Source organism: Talpa occidentalis, unplaced genomic scaffold (assembly GCF_014898055.3).
Source record: "Talpa occidentalis isolate TD23 unplaced genomic scaffold, MPIMG_talOcc4v2.1 talOcc4.2, whole genome shotgun sequence".
NCBI classification, from domain to species: domain Eukaryota; kingdom Metazoa; phylum Chordata; class Mammalia; order Eulipotyphla; family Talpidae; genus Talpa; species Talpa occidentalis.
Window position 1 is genome coordinate 145,911,955 of NW_023602073.1, and position 21,438 is coordinate 145,933,392.

Below are 21,438 nucleotides of genomic sequence, written 5' to 3' on the forward strand. Positions count from 1 at the left end.
CTGACCTGGGACATTTCTAGGAAACAGAAAACAGTTTATTGAGATTTTTTTTCTAAGTAATTTCAGACAGAAAGATATTTTGGAAGGTGTTTTCCTTCCCCTGTGGAGAATTCAATAACACTTCTTAGGAGAAAATATGATTCATGAATAAACCAGTAATTTGGCAAAGCAACTAAGACCCATTAGTTTTTAAAATTTGACAACTTAGCGGTGTGGTACAAGAGGGTTATCAGTGACTATAGGGTTGGCATCCAACTTGGAACACACTCATTTGGCACTAACAACACTTTTAGTCACAAATTAATGCATGCAACTATATTTTAGAAGGAAAACTACAAGCACAATCATTTTTGCATTTTAGTGGAAAATTTTGCTAATGTAAAATGATTTATTGCCTTTCAGTACCATTATTGTATTGAAAATATTCTCCCCTTTTATTTTCACATTACTAGTTGCATATTTCTTCATTATAGCATTGTACATCATTTAAAAACCCTGAAGAATGTAAAAAGTAAAGTACAAATCATCCTAAACTTAAGAGGGGAACATAAACTATGACAACAGTTTATGTTTAAAGTTCTGACTTGTGATCAAGGTTATATATTTCACATTTCTCCAAGCAAAAAAGAAGGAAACCACAATTAACTATGGTGAGGAACGGGGGTGAATATGGTGGTGGGGGGATTGGGTAGTGGGTGCACTATGGTGATGATACTTGGTGGGGGGGATCCAAATATTAACTCAGTTAAAAATAAATATAAACATTTAATTTAAAAATAAACAAAATATATTGGCCTTTATGTATAAACAGAATATAATCTCTCTCCCACTTAGATTCTTTAGGACAATAAAGTGGGAGAAGGAAAAAAACAGAGATGTAATGGATTTCGGTTCTCTTCTCAAACTGAAAGCAAAAAATAACCTTGGGATATACTTGCCACCAAATTGAATGATTTTGTGCAAATTTTACATTTAGGAATTCCAAGTTTTCTATATGAATTCCAAGTCCTCTCAGGGAGAAAGACAACAAAGGGACAAATTTCATCAGGTTCAAATGACACAGTTCTTTGGGTACTTATATCCTAAATTCCAAAAAAGGATAGCAGGTTTAAAGGACAGAAGTTTCAGCTCTGAGCGCTACTGGGAGCTTTCTGCTGCCTGCGTTTATGTGAACTTAGCAGTAGCCGGGCCCTTGTTTCTAGACAACACCACACTGATGGATGTCCTAGAGAGTGAGTCTCCAGATTGCTCTTCCCCTGAATTCTTTTCATTAGGGAATCCACTATTCCCTGGCAATGTCCTCAAAAATGCTTACAATATCTGCTTTGAGAAGCATTTGTAAATGATGGTCAATAGGATTCTCTTTCATTGTGTTATGAAAATTAACCAAGATCCTCTCTCTCACTTTCTCTTTTGTCTCCGAAACAAATATAATATCCTTAACAGAATTTGGAAAATTGAATAAAGACATAAATAAGAAGTTATCCCATTGTGGGGCTTGGTGATGGAGGAAGAAGAACTAGAGTAATTGATTGTAATAGTGGAATAGGGAATAGGATCTGTCTGATAGTGTGGTTGAAGGAACAAATGGTTACTTGTGAGAGTCCTATTGTGGCAATTATTAGTTGATGAAATGGTTTAATTTTCTTCTCTATTAGACTGTACTTTGGGAATCAGGTAGGACAGTATTTTTCTCATTTGTCCATCTGGGGCTCCTACTTTGTACACAGCTGGTGTTCAACAAGCACAACAAAGAAATCAATGAGCCTCGGTTTCATCATCTTCCTTAGTGTTTGGTTATCCACTTATTCCTGCTCTACTCACAAAATGTCACAAGAGTCAAATCACTCAATGGAATGAAAGAAACTAAACTTCTGCAACAATCTAACACATTCTCTTTATTCCTTAGATGTATCTTTTGTTATTTTATAAGATCTATTTTAGATACATCTTTTGTTGTCAGAAGGAAAGACTGTAGGATCTCAGTGCTGTCTGCTTTGAGTAGGTCCTCTCATTTCAATGGCTTGGATCACCATCATCATCAAAAGTATGCTCCTATTTAATTTCATTCAGCCCATGTGGTTTTCTTTTAGAGCTATGGGGGCTGAGTAAGTATAAAATTATAATGTCGACAATCATTTCCCTGGCTCTTCTTGGCAGGCACAGAGTCTGATATTCTGTTTTATTGCCAGCAGCATTTTTCAATTAACATTTAATACTCCCCCACATATTGTTCCACCTTTCACTGGCACTGAACCTAGTATTTCAGTGAAAAGAAAAATGCTCAGAAAGACAGCAGGCTTCATTGATCGCTGTGTTCCCCACAGCTTCTGTGGATGAAATAGTCTTAGTTCTCAGGGACACTGTAAGTCTCCAGGATCATATTCTCTACCACGTACTTGCTTTATTTATGGAGTTTACAGTGATTTAGGAAGTTGACAGACATTGCTTTGCAAGTCCCAGTCACATCCATTATGAAGGTGTTCGGAGCAGGCACACAAACAGACTCACTGTATCGTCATTAGTGGTTCCTCCATGAAGGGCTCTGTCCTTTTGGCCATTTTTTACTGTGATTATTAAGTCAGGCTCATAATGGAAGCCAGAACATATCCCAGAGCTGGAATGTTAGCACTAGATTCAGAGTTCTAGTGTCCAGAGAATACCTGTATATAAGTTATTTCTTCTATTTCATATAAACGACTCTGCTGGGTAAGAAGGGGTTTCATGATATGCAGCCAAGCATGGAGATATACCTTCTGCTTTATAGGCTTTGACTGGGACAGAATTTAAATGTGGAGTCCTTGAGTAACAAAATAACTGTTCTTTTTTCCCCCAAATAGTTGGTTTGCATGTTTTTTCCCCACCAAATTTATTGGAAAATGTAAAAAGAATTATCAATAAGGAGTCAAGTAAGTTTCAGTTATCTGTCCTTAGAATTATCTTCACACCATGATATTGGCCAACAGGATGATTTGGGGGAAGATCTTGGGCATTGGAAAGGAGTTGACTGCAATGAAGTGTCATCCATGCAATGTCTGATGTTGCTGCTGTAGAAACCATGACTCTGGAGGAATAAACTGTATTTCAAAATATTTTAATGGATAATATGTTTAACCAACAGGTCAGGGCAATCAAAGCACTAGGTGAGTGCTGGGATTGCCATGCTGATGTTGTAGGAAGGAAGATGAGTTGGGAGCAAATAGCAGAACTTCTTAGTATGAGATAAAAGTAAGCATTTTTACATACACCCTATCTACTGTGGACCTCAAGCCCATGTGAACAGAATATGATTATTATTCCTTTAGGAAAGGTTAACAGATTTTGGGACTATGATATCAGATAAGATTCAAACACGGGTTTTCATGTCACAAATCTACTCCAAGAAGCCTTCTATGAAGACATCTTATGGTCAATTTAAGAGAATTTTTAAAACATCCTGAGCTTCAACTTTTCTCAGGGGTAATTCAATTTACTACTTAACCATTTCTTTAAATTTTGTTTATTATAATTACATTGAATTATAACATATAAATTTCAGATGTGCATCATTGAGCATTTAATTTAAATAAAATAAATTAAATTAAATTAAATTTATTTATTCTATAAGTAGCTTCTTCAAGTTCAGAGAAGGAAAATATTGGGAAAAACCTCTTAAACCTCTTTGACAAATAGCACACAGTTTTCTCATTCATAAAATGAATAGCTTAGCGCAGGTCTTTACTTCTCAGTCTTGGCTGCACATTGCAATCACCTGGGTAACTTTTCCAGGTACCTGTGCCTGAGAGATACTCCTGTAATTCTGATTTAATTAGCTTGAGGTGCAGTGAGTTTTTTTCTTTCTTTCTTTCTTTCTTTCTATATTTTTGTTTGTTTGCTTTTGAGATTTTCCAGGTAATTCTAACTCGCAACCAAGAATTAGAATTACTGGAATGGAAAACCTGGGAGGCCTTCTCCTATGTGCCTAAGTGTGTTGCGAAGATCTATGCTATAATGAGTCAATTCCAACTGACTCATAAGTCAGTTGGAAGGAAACTCAAATTTTATTGTTTATTTAATCTTTGTTTCTGAGAACCTCAGGATTCTTTAGTTAGATTATATATCATCCAGCTAAAGCTTGCCATAGCTTGGCTGCCTTTACAAAGTTATACCTGGTGGCCATCTGGCTAATATAAAAATCCCTATACTTGCCGGAATCCTTCTGAGTACAACTCATGAAAGGATCATTATTTCAAGATGCACAGAGACTAAATCCAAGGTATAAAGTCAGGCAGGGAGGAGGTATCAGTGAGTCTTTAGGAAATCACTCAACAAAACCATGGACAAGTCAAAGGACAGTGAGCACCAGAGAACACCACGGTCTACCTTAGGGATCTTCTTCATCCAGTTAGCCAGTGTGAGTTCGAAAATACAAGGGATGATATTTTTTTAAGTGACCTTTGAGAACTTTGGCAAATTTTTTTGTCAAATGAGCAAGTTACATAAGTCAGAAAGAAGAGGGGAAAAAATCCAAGTGACAAGCTTTTGTGCTAGAAAGGACATAAAAAGAGGTTTAGTGAAATAAAGCTGCCAGCCACCACTAGGAGCAGGATGGCTCTTGTGCAGGCACAAGAGGAGAGCTTTTCTATTTTCTGAGGAGTTAATATAAATTTGCAGATGAGGGCTTCAATTTTTCCAGAAAGCTTCACATGATTGAGAGGAAAATACTGTGAGAAAGCCTAGAAAATTGTACCGATTAAAGATAACCACAAAGCCTATCTAATAGAGGGGGATTTTTCAGAAATGCTATTTTATAAGCACTTACTCCCTTATTTCTGGTTAAGGGTGGTAATGAATATTGCAGATCATCTGCATGAAATGGAGAGTTGAGCTTGGAGATGAGGCCTGGTGAGAATGGAGACAAGCCCGTACTGTTCCTGATTTAACCTGACTTCAACATCAGCAATGTCCCTGTCATAAGAATCTCTGACTACTCTCCTGCTTTGTTTTAAACTTCCTATTTGTATTTCTGTCTTTTGATTCTGCAAATACCGCAAATTGGAACTAGGTTATTTTTTGCAAAATACTGTGTATTCATCTAAAAGCAATGGCATGTAATCAAATTTGCCAAAGAAGATGATATGCTCTTGGGACTCCCTGGTGGCTCAGGGGTTAAAGTCTCAGAGCTATCAAGTTATGGGCAGCCACTGTGGCACAAGTTTGATCCCCAGCCATGGAGATACCCACGTGTCACAGCAGACCTCTCCTGTCTTGCCTGCTGCTCCCCTCAGCAGTGTATTTCAGTAGAGCTGCCTATTCTGCTCCCCACTATGTCTCTGGTGAATCCTCTCACCACGCCTCCCTGCACAAACCTCTGGCCCATAAAAATAAATATTTCAGGAAAAAAGGATATGCTCTTATTTCATGGCACTAAGAAAATAAATTTTATTTAGCATATTCTGTACCAGAAGTTGACAAATGATGACTCATGGGTCAAGTATGACCTGCCGTTTCTTTTCGTGACTTGCCAACTAAAAGTAGCTTTAAATTTGTATTTGTATTTTTAAATTTATATGTGTATAAAAATTAGCTTAGTTGTTTTTTAATCACAGACTGTAAAAAGTAATTTGATAGCATTTTTCATGGAATAATTTGCATTATATAATCAAGCAAGCTAAATAAAGATTAGCATTTTCGTATCAAATAATCACTTCATGCTTGTGGGATCAGCTAACAAAAGAAAACATAATATGATTATTTTCTTTGCTAATTAGATACATAGAACTTCATAAACATCAACTAAAGGATTAGGCAAAATTATTTTTAAATGCCAGTTGGAAGATCAGTTATTTTGTCATCATCAGCGAGAAATGTTTTAGGAGCTGAGTTTTTATGTCTACCTCTTACATCTTCATAGAACTTCCAAAAAAAAAAGCACAAAGTTTATAGATGGTTTTTATATTTTTAAATGGTCAGGAAAAATCAAAGGGAAAGTTGTATTTTGAGGCATGTGATAATTACATGGAAATTCACATTTTTGTGTCCATCTAGATTTATTGGCATGATATCATGCCCGTTTGTTTATATGTGGTCCACGGCTACTTCTGGGTCCAGTGGCTGCGTGGAGTCGCCATGACAGAGATCATGGTTGCAAAGCCTAAAATATTTACTTTCTGGCCTTTACAGAAAAAAATTATCACCACCTGGTATGGATGGAGGGAGGTGGCCACCTTTGATCAGATGTGCATGATGTCTACGTGTCTCTAGATGTAAAATGAAGCGAGATTCTCATCTTGGAATTACTTCAATCCAGTCTTACTTTGGCTCATGAAAGCATTTTGGTATAAAATAGGTTCTTATGATCCAGATTGTGTCCCTACTTGATTTGTGCCTTTTAATCCTTCTCAGTGTGGAAGAACCAAGATAACTTGCAGACCTGGAGCCAGTAAATTATAAGCCAAGCCCTTTTAAGTTTCCATCTAAAAACTAGAGTAAAAATAAATTATGCCTTAAAAATTACTCCAAAATTTAATTATTAAAAGTATGAAATGATAGTTCTGATTATATAACTATACTGCAGTTATACTGCTAACATTCTGTGTTAGACAAAACTCTTTCCCCTGCAAGTTAGAGTTTTAATAACAATGAGAGCATAAGACTTCTGACAACTGAACTGAATCCTAAATTATAAGTCTAATTCAGACATTCAAGTACTTATATTACATAATCCCCAATTCTATTTAATCTTACTTTTAGAAATATAAGGGAGTCAAATTAATTTTGAGAAATTTATTTCAATAAGCAAGATGAAATATACCACATTTTGTTTATAAATTTGTATATGGGATCCAGGGTATCTAGTGACAGACTGATGAATGACTCACATAGAAATCCATTTTGTTTTTAAATCATTCCCTTTGATAATACGTGATAATAAAAACACAATCTGTCTTTGTGTCATAAATGCACCATTATATTTAATAAAGAACATAACTTGCTGAGTTTCACTTTAAGCTGTGTTTAAAACATTTTTTTGAAACTAAACAAAGAGACAGATGAAGCCAAAACGAACCCTTGAAAATTGATTATAGACCTAGGAATCCAGAGGGGGAAGTGGGCAGGATAAACGGGGAGGGAGCACAGTGGACCATAGTGGGGGCACAGTATTGGCACAATAGTGGTGCACTACGGTAATAACACTTGGAGGGGGTTCCTATACACCCCAAATAAAAACAATATAAACCAACATTATCCAAAATAAAATTAAATAAAATTTCTTGAAACATCAGACATGCAGATGAATTTCATAATTCATGGATTCTATATTTGCCAACAAATTTCCTTGCTAAAATTTATCCGTAACCCTAAAAGCGAGACTTGTGGGCTTCTGAGTTTAGTGGGCATGTGCCTAGGCAAATAAATTGGAGGTGTGCTGATGGGATAAGTTCCAGGAAAGGATAAGCAAGGCTGTACTGCAGTTATACCGCTAACATACTGTGTTAGACAAAAATTTTTCCCCTGCAAGTTAGAGTTTTAATAACAATGAAAGCATGAGACTTCAGACAACTGAACTGAATCCTAAATTATAAGTTTATATCAGACATTCAAGTACTTACATTATATAATCCCAATTCTATTAAATTTTGCTTTTAGAAATATAAGGGAGTCAAACGCACCATTATATTTAATAAAGAACATAACTTGCTGAGTTTCACTTTAAGCTGTGTTTAAAACATTTTTTTGCACCTAATTTGCTATGCCCATTTCAGCTCTCAGACAGTAGATATCTCCTTTCTGAGGTCTGCGTTGTACCGCATTTTTCATTTTTTTGTGTTTTTTATTGGTGGTGAATTCACTGTTTGAAACGCCCACCCTTCTCCCAGCTCCTTAGTGTGAGACTGAAGCGCAGTTCAGGGCTCAGAAGCCAAGAGGGCTGTGGGGAGCCTGATGGAGAAGGGGTGTGTGTGTGTGGGAGAAACCTGGGGCTTCCTGAGCATATTTGCACCAGGTAATGAATCAGAAACTTAAATCACACCAATAGCTTTTGGGAAATCTGAACAATGTCTCCATCACCTTAGGAGACCTACTTATTTGTATCCGATAAGCTAACATGATTGAATTAAAAACAAACTACTTGACAAGATCCTCGCCTGAATAGAACTGTATCTAGAACAGAACGAGCTCTCTCACTAGAACCTGCACTTTTCACTGGCTTCCCAAGATTCCCTTGATGCGACTTCTTGGAGCTGCTCTCTCTCTCTGCAGCAGTTTTGGGGGGCCACCTGCAGAATATGGTTAATTTCCTCAGGCAAGTGTTAATGTGATCTCTGCATGAATTAAAGAGCGAAGGGGAGTGAGGAGAAAGGCATGTAGGGAAGGGGAAGAGAGAGAGTTTAGACAGGTCTGAGTCCAGGTCAAAATCCTGTATGATCTTTGAGTTCCAACCACAGCTATTGCTGTTACTCTCATGGCTAGTGGATGAAGGCTTGGCCGTGACTTTCAATTTTGCTCATCTTAGTTGGCCATTGTTAACACCTGGCAATTCAGCAGTTTCTCTCTCTGACAGAATCCATTTAGCTCCTTTAGGCTCTATGCGGTGACCTGGAACTGAGATGACTGGACTGTGGAGATGGTTACTTTTTCCCCCATAGAATATGACGTGGAGAACTACTGAAGTTACCAGAGGAAGTCTTAGTAGGGGCTTACAAAGGGATCTTAAAATTTCTAGAAGGGAGTGGAAGGAACTTGGAGGTGTTTAGTCCAATGCATACATTTTACAGATGTAGAGAGAATCAGGCCCAGAACAGTTTGAAGTTGGGCCACGATTGACACTTGAGGTTCGGAACGAAGGCAAAGCTTTCCTTCCATGCTTTCTTCTCTGAGTCTGTATCTTGGCTTGAGGACCCCCAGTCTAAGAAGATGGTGGGAAAGGAAATTAAATAGCCTCAAGCAAGAAAAGATGGCAACAGACTGGCTCTGCCCAACATTGTACCATGATCTCTCTCTAGATTGCTCTCATATCTCTTGTTCCTGGTCACTTCTGAGGGTTGAAATTTTCTCGAGCATAGCTATTTTAAGAACTCCCACAATAACCACACAACCTGGACTCAATGGGGAAGAGGGTGGTCCTGTTTGTCTTTAGATAATTTGTTAGAAGGTACAGGAGATGTTGTTTCCTTCACGAATCAGAGCTGCTATAGTCCTCACTCCCCTGAACTCAAGAAGTGAAATGCACACTGTTCATTCCACGTGACTGTTGCCTGCACCTTGTCCATTAAGGAAAATGTGCTAAAACTTACTTTTCTGAAGCTGGCGGCAGGAAAAAAGGAACAATTTAACTTACGAGTTCTCTTGGTTCTCGCTGCGGTTACTTAAGAAATTTTCTTAAGAATTTCAAATTGTTGAACATTTGTATTCAATGAGTCTGTAAGGACTCTGTTTACTGATCGGATTTACTGTGCCAAACCACAGTAGCCAATTATAAAATAACTGGATGAGTTTTGCAGAGACTGAGACAAGAGCTTACACGAAGGTGAATCATTTTGGAACAAGAAAGTAGAGAACAGAAGTAAGGGAGTAGGGGACTTCCTGTTGGTGCAGGGAGTTGAGCACCACACTGTGGGGCCATCCGCAGCCTCTGCAGCACAAGTTCGATCCCTGGTCGGCCTGGGAGAAAACCACATGGCACAGCAGACCTCTCCTGACTTGCCCGCTGCTCCCCTCAGCAGTGTATTTCAGTCAGTCTGCCTGTTCTGTTTCCTACTCTGTCTCTGCTGGATCCTCTAACCCTCTGCATCTTTAGCCTGTACCCCAGCTCTTGTATGCATAAATAAATAAATCTTAAAAAAAAGAAGTAGGGGAGTAGAAGAGGGAAACAGAAAAGGAGGGAAAACATTACCCTCAAATTGTACAAGGTGGTCAGCCTCTGCGAGCTGGACACCTGAGGAAGGGAAGAGCTGAGGAACCTTTGCCCATAGACTCCCATCTCCCGAGTCAGAGATTACCCTTGGGGCCAACTTTCTCACACTTTCTCCCATGGGAGCGAAGCAGCGATTCCTCTGCTGGGCAGTGGAGTCTGAGAAACACCCAAGGCAATATGGGCCTCCCTGGTGGTGCAGCGGTTGAGCGCTGGGTTGCGAATCTGCCTGCAGCCTCTGTAGCGCTGGTTCGATCCCTGGCCACCAGGCGAGGGTCCCACATGGTGCAACAGACCTCTCCTGCCGCCCGCTGCTCCCCTCAGCAGTGTGCTTCGGTCCTTCTGCCTGCTCTGCTCCCCGCTCTGGCTCTGGTGAATTCTCTCACCCTCCCACGCTTCTGACTGTACACAGTGCTTGTATAAATAAATAAATCTTAAAAATAAATAAATAAAAAATAAATAAAAAAACACCCAAGGCAACAAACAGGAAACATCAGCAGCGAAGAAGAGGTGTTACCATGTTCTGGGCAGAACTGGCTGCCCAGCTAATCACAGAAGTAAAGGGCGAGCTGCAAAGTGGGAGGTGGGGAGCCAAGAAGGGTCTGTAATTATACAAAAGCCTGAGGTTGCTGGAGGTTGTCCTAGAAATTCTGTGAAGGGGCTGAGGGACGGCACTGGAATGAGGTGGCCGTGGAGCTGTGCACTTGGGTGGCAACATGTGATTAATCCTGGGCAATCCTTCCTTGATCTGATATGTATAATGACTTCGAAGCTCTTGGAATAAGTCTATATCTAAAAACAAGTTTAGAGACTCCTATCATATATTAGGTCAGTTAAATACACAAAAAATCTTGTGAGGGTCCCAAGATTTGAAATTCTCCTGGTTTTAAACCTCACACAATGTTTGGTCTTAGTATTTATCATCAATATATTTTAAAATTGCATATTGTTTTATATTTTATATTATTTATCAAAATGAATGTGTCTTTTAATGGTTTGATCTCAATTAATACTTAAAGTGAAATGCTAGAAGAAATTATTTTCAATTTTATGCCTAAGGGGTTCTCAATAATTCTACATTCCAAAATAAATGCCATTAGTATTTTGAATTTGAATAACATTTTTGTAGTCAAAACGATTTTTATTTCCTTCTAAGAAACAGAGAAATTATACTTGGTTTGTGTTCATGAGCAAATATATTTACTGCTGCAATGGCTAAAAATTTTCTGCAAATATTATACCTAAGTATTAATGAAGATATTAGTTTGGGAAAATGCACAAGGAAATCTTCACAGTGATCTTTGACATTTATTTTTCTTAATGTGATAAATTAAAAGTATTTAGGAGAGTTAACAGTGAGAGTGTTTATTTGTTTCTTTTTATGCTATTTTGTTTGACATATAGCTTCTGTCATTTAGCTGTTGGAACTAAATCAACTCTGGGACAAGAGTGAAATTATGTGTATGAGCACCTAAAGTATAAATAACATATGAAGTTTAAATAGCATATTTAAAAGATGATATCTTACTTTTAGAAACAGATATATAAAATAACCACCATATGAATAATATGCATGTGAATAATAACTACTAAACTATAATAGTGATTAGATGAGCACCTATATGGGAAATATGAGCTAAAACTCAAGTAATAGATGATACTAGAAACAAGTGATGTGAGACTAGTAATGTGAAAGGCATACAATTAAATTTTCATGTTTTGAAGTAAGCCTTTATGTTAAGTACATAATGTAGTAAGACTTTCCCATCTTAATCCATCCTCTAACTAGGATAATTTGTGTATGTTTTTTAAAGTGGACTTTATTAACATTTGAGCTTTCTAAATAAACTATTATTTATTTATGAAAATTACAAGTGGCCATAGTCAGTGATGTATATATTCAAGTTAATTCATTGAATAATGTATTTACAGATATATGTGAACATATAAGTACATATATATATAACCCTAATTAGGTAAGACATTATTATTCATTATTTTCCCATCTTCTTAAATCTGCATTAAGTCAAAAACCAAAAACTCTTCTCTTCCAATCATTCAGGATTGAACATTTTGTAGTTTAAACCTGAATCAAATATTTGATATATAGACCAGTTACAAGCTCATAGAGTTTGTTTTATTTTTATTCATTTCTTTATTGAGGTAACATTGATTTACACCATTGTTTGTTTTCTGGAAATATGGGATCTCTCATTCACATGTTGTTGCCATAGGGTACACACACCAAAGCCCTCATGGTCCACACCTTCATCATAAGGCTTGTTTTAAAATCAGAAATACCTTTCAGTGAGAGAAAAATGACAGTAACGTATTGCATATTTTCAAATGCTTTTCTTTGGTAAGTAGTCACACTGGGAATTTTTCTAGTCATATTAACTAAGAATCTTAAAAATGTAGGCAATATCATTTGGTTCTCTTCATTGGAACTTTACTGGGATGTATGGCTTCAACCAACACAGATGCAGTTACAGTCCTCTGCTTTTCTCAAGTGTCTTCAGAGAACATGTGGCTCCATGGAGAAATCTTTTGGGGGGAAATCTCACAAAATAAACACATCTGGCACTGCATCAGTTTTTCCATTAGTGGTTAATTCTGCACTTTTGGTCAAATGTTTTCAACAAGTGAAACATGGCTGGTGGCTGTAACTTTGTATATCATTTCAATTATCTTTTTCTTTAAATTGTTCTTGACAATAACATATTATCATTATAATTATACTATCACCACTTTAAGTGATATCTACATTGTGTAAATTTTTTTCACTTTATTTTCAAGAATCTTTGTAGTAATATTTATTCTTATCCTGCAATATTTTTTTCTTTTAAACAAGATGTTTTATGGTGATGAAAACTTCCAACATTCCTATCATTTAACTCTGGATTTTAAATCTTTAGAGTATTATGACAGTATCCCCTGCCCCCCAGAACATTCCTTAGAATAGCGCTGTTTAAGAAACTCAAGTTATACTATTCTACTGCTGTTGACTGAGACAGGAGGGTGATGGTGTGAAGAAACAAGAACAAGGGGGCATTCATCATGGTATCACATTAACAGTGATTTTGTTGCTTTTGTTACCATAGTCACCTTAACCTTAAATCATTCAGTGTGATAAGACACTGTAATAAACACTACCTTAATCTGGTTAGAAACTACAATCACTTAACCATCTACTTTGTGGACTTTAAATAACAGTAGGAGGTGTGATTTTCACTTCAATTTTCAACTGAGCAGTATTATGTTCATCTTTTTTCTTAAGCACAATAATATCCCTGAATTGACCATTCCATAGAGAAAACAATACAGTTTGGAGACAGTCCAGTTAAACATGTTCAATAAAATAGACATACTTTCTTCAATCCCCAATGATGCTTTCCTCATCATTTCATCAGTCACTGAACTATTTTCTTTCTGCTTCATAGTCATAATCCCAGAGGGTTATGGAATTAAATATCCGAAATGCCATAGGTGGGTATTTGGGGACAACCATTCAAAGCACACCGCATTTTGTTAGACCTTTCAGTAGAGAGAAGTAAAGCATAATATTATCTTCTCAGTAAGATATAATGTTACATTCTTTTCCAAGTCATCAAGAGGTCAAAGGTTGTGCCTTAAAATAAACTCAACAAATTTTTAATTACTTAAACCCTGGAATGAGAATTCAGAATGACCTGCTTAGTTCACACTTAGTTGCTGCTCTATTAGCTCTCTTTAGAGAAAAGCATAAACAGTACAGGATAAAAATGAAGAAGGAAACTACCAAGAAGAAGCAATAAAGGGAAAAAATATTATATGTCAGATGGCAGGATTTCTAGACATTTTAGCAATTTCTTTTTAGTTTTTTATGCTCTAGAATTCCAGACATAAACTTGGGGGTAATTTGTTGTTTCCATGTTAAACTGCTAATGAAAATTTCTCTGTGAATCTTTTAGCTGAATTCACTTAAGTCATAGCTCGCCACCCTAAAAGAAAATTATATTGGCTAAGAGACAGTCAGTGTTTTTGAACTGGTGAGTTACTGTCATTGGGGAAGTAATTTATATTATCTATCCCCCAGTTTACTCACCTAGCATAGGGAACCTCTATGGTCCCTTTGAACCTTAAATTAGGATTCCATGGAAATTCTTAGGAAAAATGAGAAACATTTTCTCTTCATAAGGCAGATCTTTAATTATGCTTTTTATTAGCATGGCTGTTTAATGAAATTTGATTTTTGTCTTTGATATAACTCTTTGCTTTTGATTACATAAAGCAAATGTTTTTTTTTTTTTTTAAATACATTCTTCCATTGATCCTCTTCCTGCATTTTTCCCTTCTGTTGTTAGCATTCTTCTCAATAGATGGTGCTCTTTTCTCAGAGACATTATTTATCTTTCATTTCTCATCCAAAGACCAGGGAAATCAATTTGACTCTTTAACAATCATTAGCTGAAGAAATTAGACATAAAGTAGGAAGAATAGATGACAAGCAACTTGCTGTGACTTGATCATAAAAACATAATGGAGAAATTATTCTTAAATGATTAAAGAACTCCATAGAAATTGGAAATATCTGCTAAATAGATGAAGCAAATATTGTAACTAAATATGAAAATCTCATGTTTAGTACTTACAACTGCAATAGGAAGAAAATCCCAAATTAGGAGATATTTTAAAATGTTTAAATATTTTTCTACTTCAACACAAGAGAATATGTAGTATCCATATTAAGATACAGGCTTTGAATGTACACATCAACACTAGCATAATGTACATCAACCTAAATTAAGATAGAAAGCTTGAATATTTGTTGCCAAATAAATTGGTAGCATCTGGATAAAGAGAGTGAGCCACAAACACTTTTGAAATCATTTCACTAGGTAGAACATTCCCCCCACCCCATGCCCCAGAACAAACATTAGAATTTTCTGTAGAATAGCTTATAACCCAGAATTCTGCTACTTCTGTTCTCTTAGTTCCAACTTTAGGGGTTATTGAAAAATAGTCTTGCCCTGCAGTTCTCCAGAACCTCCCTGCTTCTTCCCATTTTAGTATTAGGTAGGATGACTTCCCTAGCAGAGCTGAGACTGCCAACAGCAAGTTGAGCCAGGCAACACAACTGCCATGCTTGCTACAAACAAAGCAACACCACTTAACATGGAGAGACACTAGGAAAACTTCTTCATTGTGTGTGGCCTCAGAATGGAAGGAAGCGTAGGACACAAGTTATAATGGCTGGGGAAGTGGAGGGTGTGGCAGTGATACAGACTATTACACCTAAACCAGCAGGAGTAGGAAAGTTGCCACGGTTCATGTTTTCAAAGAACTGAGGATACTCAACCCCTCTTCCCCAGTTAGGATAAACTAACTAGAATTCCTCTCCCATTCCACTTTTTCACAGCTCTTTAGAAGCGGCTGAGGAATTCACTGCCCAAGAGTCCTCTTGGCTCAGGGCAATCAAGCTCAGATTTAGAACATATTTCTGGTAGAGTTTTATGTCCTTTACCAAAGCAGCTTCTCTGTTCCTGAAATTTTGGATGCTCTTTGTCAGTGGAGGGGGGAAAAGTAGCTTTTTGCATTCAGACAGCAACTGCTCTATCCACCCTGTCCCCAGAAGCCCCCCTGTTCACCACCTTCACCATATCCTCCCGCCAGACCCACTGCCTGGGGACCCTTCATGCCCCATTGGCAGCAAAACGCTCCCGCTCAGAGCCAGGTGTCTTACTTACCTGAAAATCACAAACATGACCAGGAAGTTTCCAAAGAGACCCACCACACACACGATGGAGTAGAGCGCCATAATGGTGACAGCCGTGATCATGGAAGGGCTGCCAGTCGAGGGGCACCGGCTGTCGCTCCCACCCAGCTCGGTGCTGTTCGGACCGCATGGGTCTGACCGGTTGCCATCTAAGTGGGAGAAGTTGACCCAGGAAGCGGGACTAGGTGCTGGGGAGCAACTTGAAGCGTGTTTGAAGGCATCAGTGCAGTTGCTGGCGTTCCCGGCCACGAAGCCGCTCTCCATGGTGCTGACGGCCGGCCGGGACCGCGCCGGCAGGTGCCCGGAGCCCTCGGACCTTTCGGGTTCCACGCGCCTCAGCCGCCTCCTCTAAGAGCAGCTGCCCCAGCTTCTGCTCTTTCCTACAGAAACCAGCCCTAGCGGAGCCACAGAGGAGCGTTGGGGAGAGGGGGGCGCTGAGCGTCGGATATTATCCCTTGCTTGCAGCCCCCTCCCACCTTAGTTGTGCAGACACCTACCCAGCCCCACACCTCGGGGTGGGGGGCGTGGGGAGGGCTGTGCGGGAACAGAGGCTGCAGGGGAGGGAGGAGAGAGCAGGGGTGGATTTTGCGCAAAGCGATCCAATGGAGACGGGCTCCCCGGTCGGCGCTCCTTTTGGCAAGGGAGGGGCGGGACAGGAAAGGGTTGGAAAGGTGAGGCGTGAGACGGAGTTAGTTTCTTGCAGCAGTAAAGCTTAAGAAAGGGAGCTTGCAGCACTGTTTTTCAAGTCCTTTTTCCTCTGGATAATGTGACAGGGAAGACTTTGCCCTTATGTAACTCTGGCAACGCTGACACGCCAGTGGTCTCCTCTTTCACCCCTACCCTGCGCTGCCATCGCTTGGAGCAGGGGACACAGTTGTCTTTATTCCTCCTGCCCTCAGCCCCGCAGTCAGTCCTGAAAATAGGAATCTGTTTTCATGAATTTCCAACCCTACACATGTGTCTGAAACAAGAGTGACCTTTTTTTTTTTTTTTTGCAAAAGAAATGAAAGCAAATAAACTTTTATGGAGGAGACATACTCCTTTTATTCTTTACTTTCTCCATTTTTCCTGGACTAGAAGCTCTATTTGCATCTGAATTTTATCCTGCTGGGAAAGAGGCACAAGAAGAGGTTACATAAACCAGGGGCTTGGGCATACAGCAAAGTCAGTGGAAGATAATGTTCTGCTCTACTTAAACCTCATAGATGGGATTGGAATTATCAATTATCCATTTTAATTTCAGACTTTCTGTAGGGGCATGTACTTCCCAGTAGAAGGTTGTCAAAACCAATGAACATTTTGCACTATGTCAGACTGTTTTTTAGCCTAGAAATTTCAGAAGGTTCTACATAGACATCTGCAACTGGAGAGGCCCAAGCAAGATTCTTAAGGAATATTGATATATTTTTATTATTTTATCATTAAAAAATTGATACCTCACTTCTAAGTCTACAAGGGCTCTGTAAACTTTGTAAATCAACCAGAGCTAAGGTTTCTTTTGGTAAAGTTAACACTAATTCTAAAGTAATTCTCATTTCTGTGCTTGTGTATATTTGTATATCTATGTATCTTTTAATGATAAATATTGGCATTAAATATCCTCAATTGGTTGTAGCAAGTTACATTCTAGTGTGGCAGAAATGCAGAGGAGCTTGAAAGAAACATTTAATTCCAATACTATCTTTTGCCCTTTGTCTTGAAACCAGGTAATTCATAGGTAAACTATATTAATCTAACTTACTTTGTAAATGTTCAGTATTATTTTTATTCTTTCGCATTAAGGGTATAATTTCAGAATAAAACATAACAGAGATATCCTAGAGACTAATAAAAATGCTTTACCACATAATCTCCTGTGAACTAATGTATCAGTTCGTTCAGTTCATTCAAATTGACCTGAAATCTCTCTGCTCTTGAGGACACATGGGACCTAGAATTCTAAGGGCACTTGATGCAAAAGCCAAATAGAGTAAAATTCCTGGACTTGGCATCAGGTCATTTTGTGAATCTTATACTTTTTTAGTTATATGGGCTTGGATATGTTACTCTACCTCACTGACTGATAGTTTCACATAAGTTAAAAAAGGAAACTAATAAAACCTTATGTGTGCTAGCAGGATTACATGATATATGCAATGCAATAGTAGTCCTTTCATAGAAAACTCATTATTATTATTATTATGCTTTATATATTTGAAAATAGCTGAGCAGCCTCTTTTATCAGTTCAATGCTAGCTTCCTTCAGCTGTAGTTTTGAGTCTTTTCAGAAGCCTCGCCTCTTTTCCAGCCACAGGCTAATTTGTCCATCTCTTCTTAAGGAACAACTCCAGGGGTAAAGACAGTGCTCAGAGTTTGGCCTGATAAAAACTGAGCAACATTATAAACTTTCTCTTTCTACCAATACAACTATAGGAAGGTCCCATTCACTTTTTTATTTATAAAGCACTTTGCTCACTTGACTCACCTGAGGTTTTGTATTGACAGATTGCTTAAACATAGCCCAAATCAGCTCAACACATGTTTATTAAAGATCTATTTTGTACCAGGTAATAAAGTTTAAAAAGATAGATACAAATGCTTTTGACCACTGCAGTTTTACTTCTTACACCTGATAAATCACGTTTTTCCTATAAATTTAGTTGCTTCAGAAATAGATTTTTTTAAAATAAATTATATCTGCTAGATAAAGTTTATGATTCAAATCCAAGAAGATATTTTGGAAATGATGATTCTGTCATCTTTGGGAAGCCTGCTTCCTCCTTTATATACTTCACTCCCCAGTGTTGTATGCTCTACAAGATGTTTCCTGAAGGCAGGGCCACTGACAGACACAGCACTTAACACACAGTGGACTCCTTCCTTCTTGCTCTCTTATGTGTGAAATATATGTGTGTATACACATGCACATTATCTTAATTTAATTAAAAACAATTAGCATAAGTTTCATAAATGCTATGGGGTAAATGTATCTCCCCCAGATTCATATGTGTAAATCCTAACCCCAGTGTATGATATTAGAAGATGAGGTATTTGGCATTTAGTTGTTTTATTTTTAAAGTAGAGTTTTCCTGAAAAGCATTGTAAGCCTTCCCTTAAATTGCACTAATATCTATGACTAAGTATCTCCCATTCATTCAATATAAAATATGGGAAAATACAGAAAAAATTGAATTTTTCTTTCAAATACCTTTTTAAAAAAATTATTTATTTATACAAGCACTAAGGTACAGGCCAGAGGCGCAGGAGGGTGAGACAATTCACCAGAGACAGAGAAGGGAGCAAAACAGACAGAAGAACTGTTGAGGGGAGCAGTAGGCTAGTAAGGAGAGATCTGCCGCACCATGTGGGTAGCTCCCTGGCTGGCAGGGAATCGAACCAGTGCTGCAGAGGCTGCGGACAGCTTCACAGTGCTGTGCTCAACCTGCTGCAACATTTGGGGAGGCCCCCATTCTTTCAAATATCTTAAGAAAGGCTTGAAGTACACAGAGAAGGCTGATCAAGGAAATAACAAATTAATAGCACCCAATATATAATTTTTTGAAAAAAGACAAGGAGCTCAAATTCCAGCTTCTGTATCACTTAGTTGCTTTTTGAAGTGTTTGCCCTTTTCTTCATTCCCTACCAGGGTAATCTCAAGTCTGCTGTGACAGCTGAGTCTCTTGTGGAAGGATGTGCACTTTAAATAAATGAGCTATTTTATTAAACTTATTTATTTTATATAACATGGTTCTAGCCATATAACCTTTAATTTCCTTGAGCCACTCAATGCTATCTGTATAGTAGGAATATCGGCCTGTTGATATTTCTTGCTTTGCCAAGATTTTCTATTTGAATAAACCATGTCAGTCAAGATTTAAGTTTGATATCAAACCCCTACCATCCAACATTTTTCATAAAAATATTTAGTCAAAGGAGTGCTTTTGTCACAGCTAGGGAGGAAGCTAGTCAATGCCAAAAGTCACTCCTCTTACTTGAATTTTAAAATACATTGGCTTTAGTAATTCACATAATTGCCATCATTCAAAATTTATTTTAATAGCTTAGCCCTGATTTTTTTGACAGTCACTGTTAATGGAGTATGTGATTAACAGCTATTAATGAGGAATATAGATCTCAATACTATGCATAAAACCATTACTGTGGTTTGAAGCTCAGCACAAAAGAGGGCATCCGAGGTTTCATGGCAAGAGCTTTCATTTCATCTATTTGTTTACAGATATTTTCTGTTATCTAACATCTAAATACGGATAACTACTGAGAATATAAAACATTATGATACAATATTATCCTTGCTTATCGTATTGTTGAATATTCAGTGAAATGGAATATGTATTCTTTATTTGTATGGTAAAAATAAAATAACAAAGAAAGAAAAACCTCACAACCACCTCACCCTGATAAATCTAAGAGGGTGACATCTGGGATAAAGAGTAGCATCTGTGGGCATTTAATAGAAAGCAGCCCAAATCCAGGCTCTGTTCCTTACTGCTTGTTCCTTAGCTAAATCACTCAGGCTTGCTGATACTTAGTTTCCTCTTCTGTAAAATAAAAATATGAGTCAACTTCAAAGGAGTTTTACAAGATTCCTTATACATGAAGGACATTATCTTTTGCCTTTTGTATATTGTTGTATATGACCTGAAGATTAGCAAGAATAATTATTGGGGATATTATATTATATTTAATAGCACAGACTCAACCCAAAAGGATTATATTCTTTTATGAGCCTGAAGGTGGTGTCCATGGTTCAACTTAATCGACTCATTTAAATAATTCATCCAAACAGCTAGTTGTGGTCCAGATAAATAATCATTTTTTGAAATCTGCAACCTCAATTGTATTTGAATTTTGCTCTTCCACCTTCAGTTATAGATGCTACCATTATTCTAGTATAGTCTCTTATCATTTTATATTTAGATTCACAGTTATCAGACTTTTACATCTTAAGATTCCTTATACATTGAAAAATTATTGGGGATTCAAAGAACTTTTGTTTATGTAGGCTTTCTTCTCATATCAATCACATTAGAAATTAAAACACAAAACTTAAAAACATTTCTTTAGCAATTCATTTAAAATAAAAATGAACTTGTTATGTACATAACCTTTTATTTTATAAAACACTTTATTTTTCAAAGCAAGGAAATAGAAGAGTGGCATTTACATTATGCAAATATTTTTAATGTCTAGTTTAGAAAAAAATTTGGATTCTCATAGCTGTTTCTGTATTAAATCAATTGCAATATGTTGTTCACTTGAAGAATATGAAAAAATATGGCCTTACACAAATATGTGGTTGGAAAAGAGTATTTCAGTGGCCTTTATAGATAATTGGGAATATTTTCTTTGTTAAATTTAAATTTAAATGTTAAATTTAAATTTAATAGTTGTTAGTTTTCTTAATTCTTGGAATATGTAAAATTAAAACAGAATATTTTGTGTTTTTATTAAAATCCATGGGTCTAACTCTATTTGTGAATAAATGCACTACCTATGGATGATTTTATAATGTTATGCATTGATCATTTGGAAAGTGTTGGTTTGCTGGATGATGTAAATTACCCAAATGCTGAAACATTTCATTCTCTCTCTCTCTCTCTCTCTCTCTCTCTCTCTCTCTATATATATATATATATATATATATATGTGTGTGTGTGTGTGTGTGTGTGTGTGTGTGTGTAGCTAATGTCACCACAGATATTACATTAATTTTCTTTAAATATTGGGATGCAGTCAATTCACAATGAGGACGAAAGTTTTCCAAGTTCTGATTTTGCTGGAAAGCTTGAAT

The 21,438-nt window shown here is 37.3% G+C and overlaps 1 protein-coding gene across 1 annotated transcript in view; it reads right to left on the bottom strand.

The window, feature by feature from the left end:
- Nucleotides 1-21,438, bottom strand: part of OPRM1 (opioid receptor mu 1) — an 83,401-nt gene that overhangs the window by 15,349 nt on the left and 46,614 nt on the right. Inside the window, 3 exon segments of the mRNA XM_054698163.1 lie at nucleotides 15,619-15,939; nucleotides 15,941-16,081; nucleotides 16,183-16,277. Of these exon segments, the coding sequence (XP_054554138.1) occupies nucleotides 15,619-15,939; nucleotides 15,941-16,081; nucleotides 16,183-16,277 (557 nt within the window).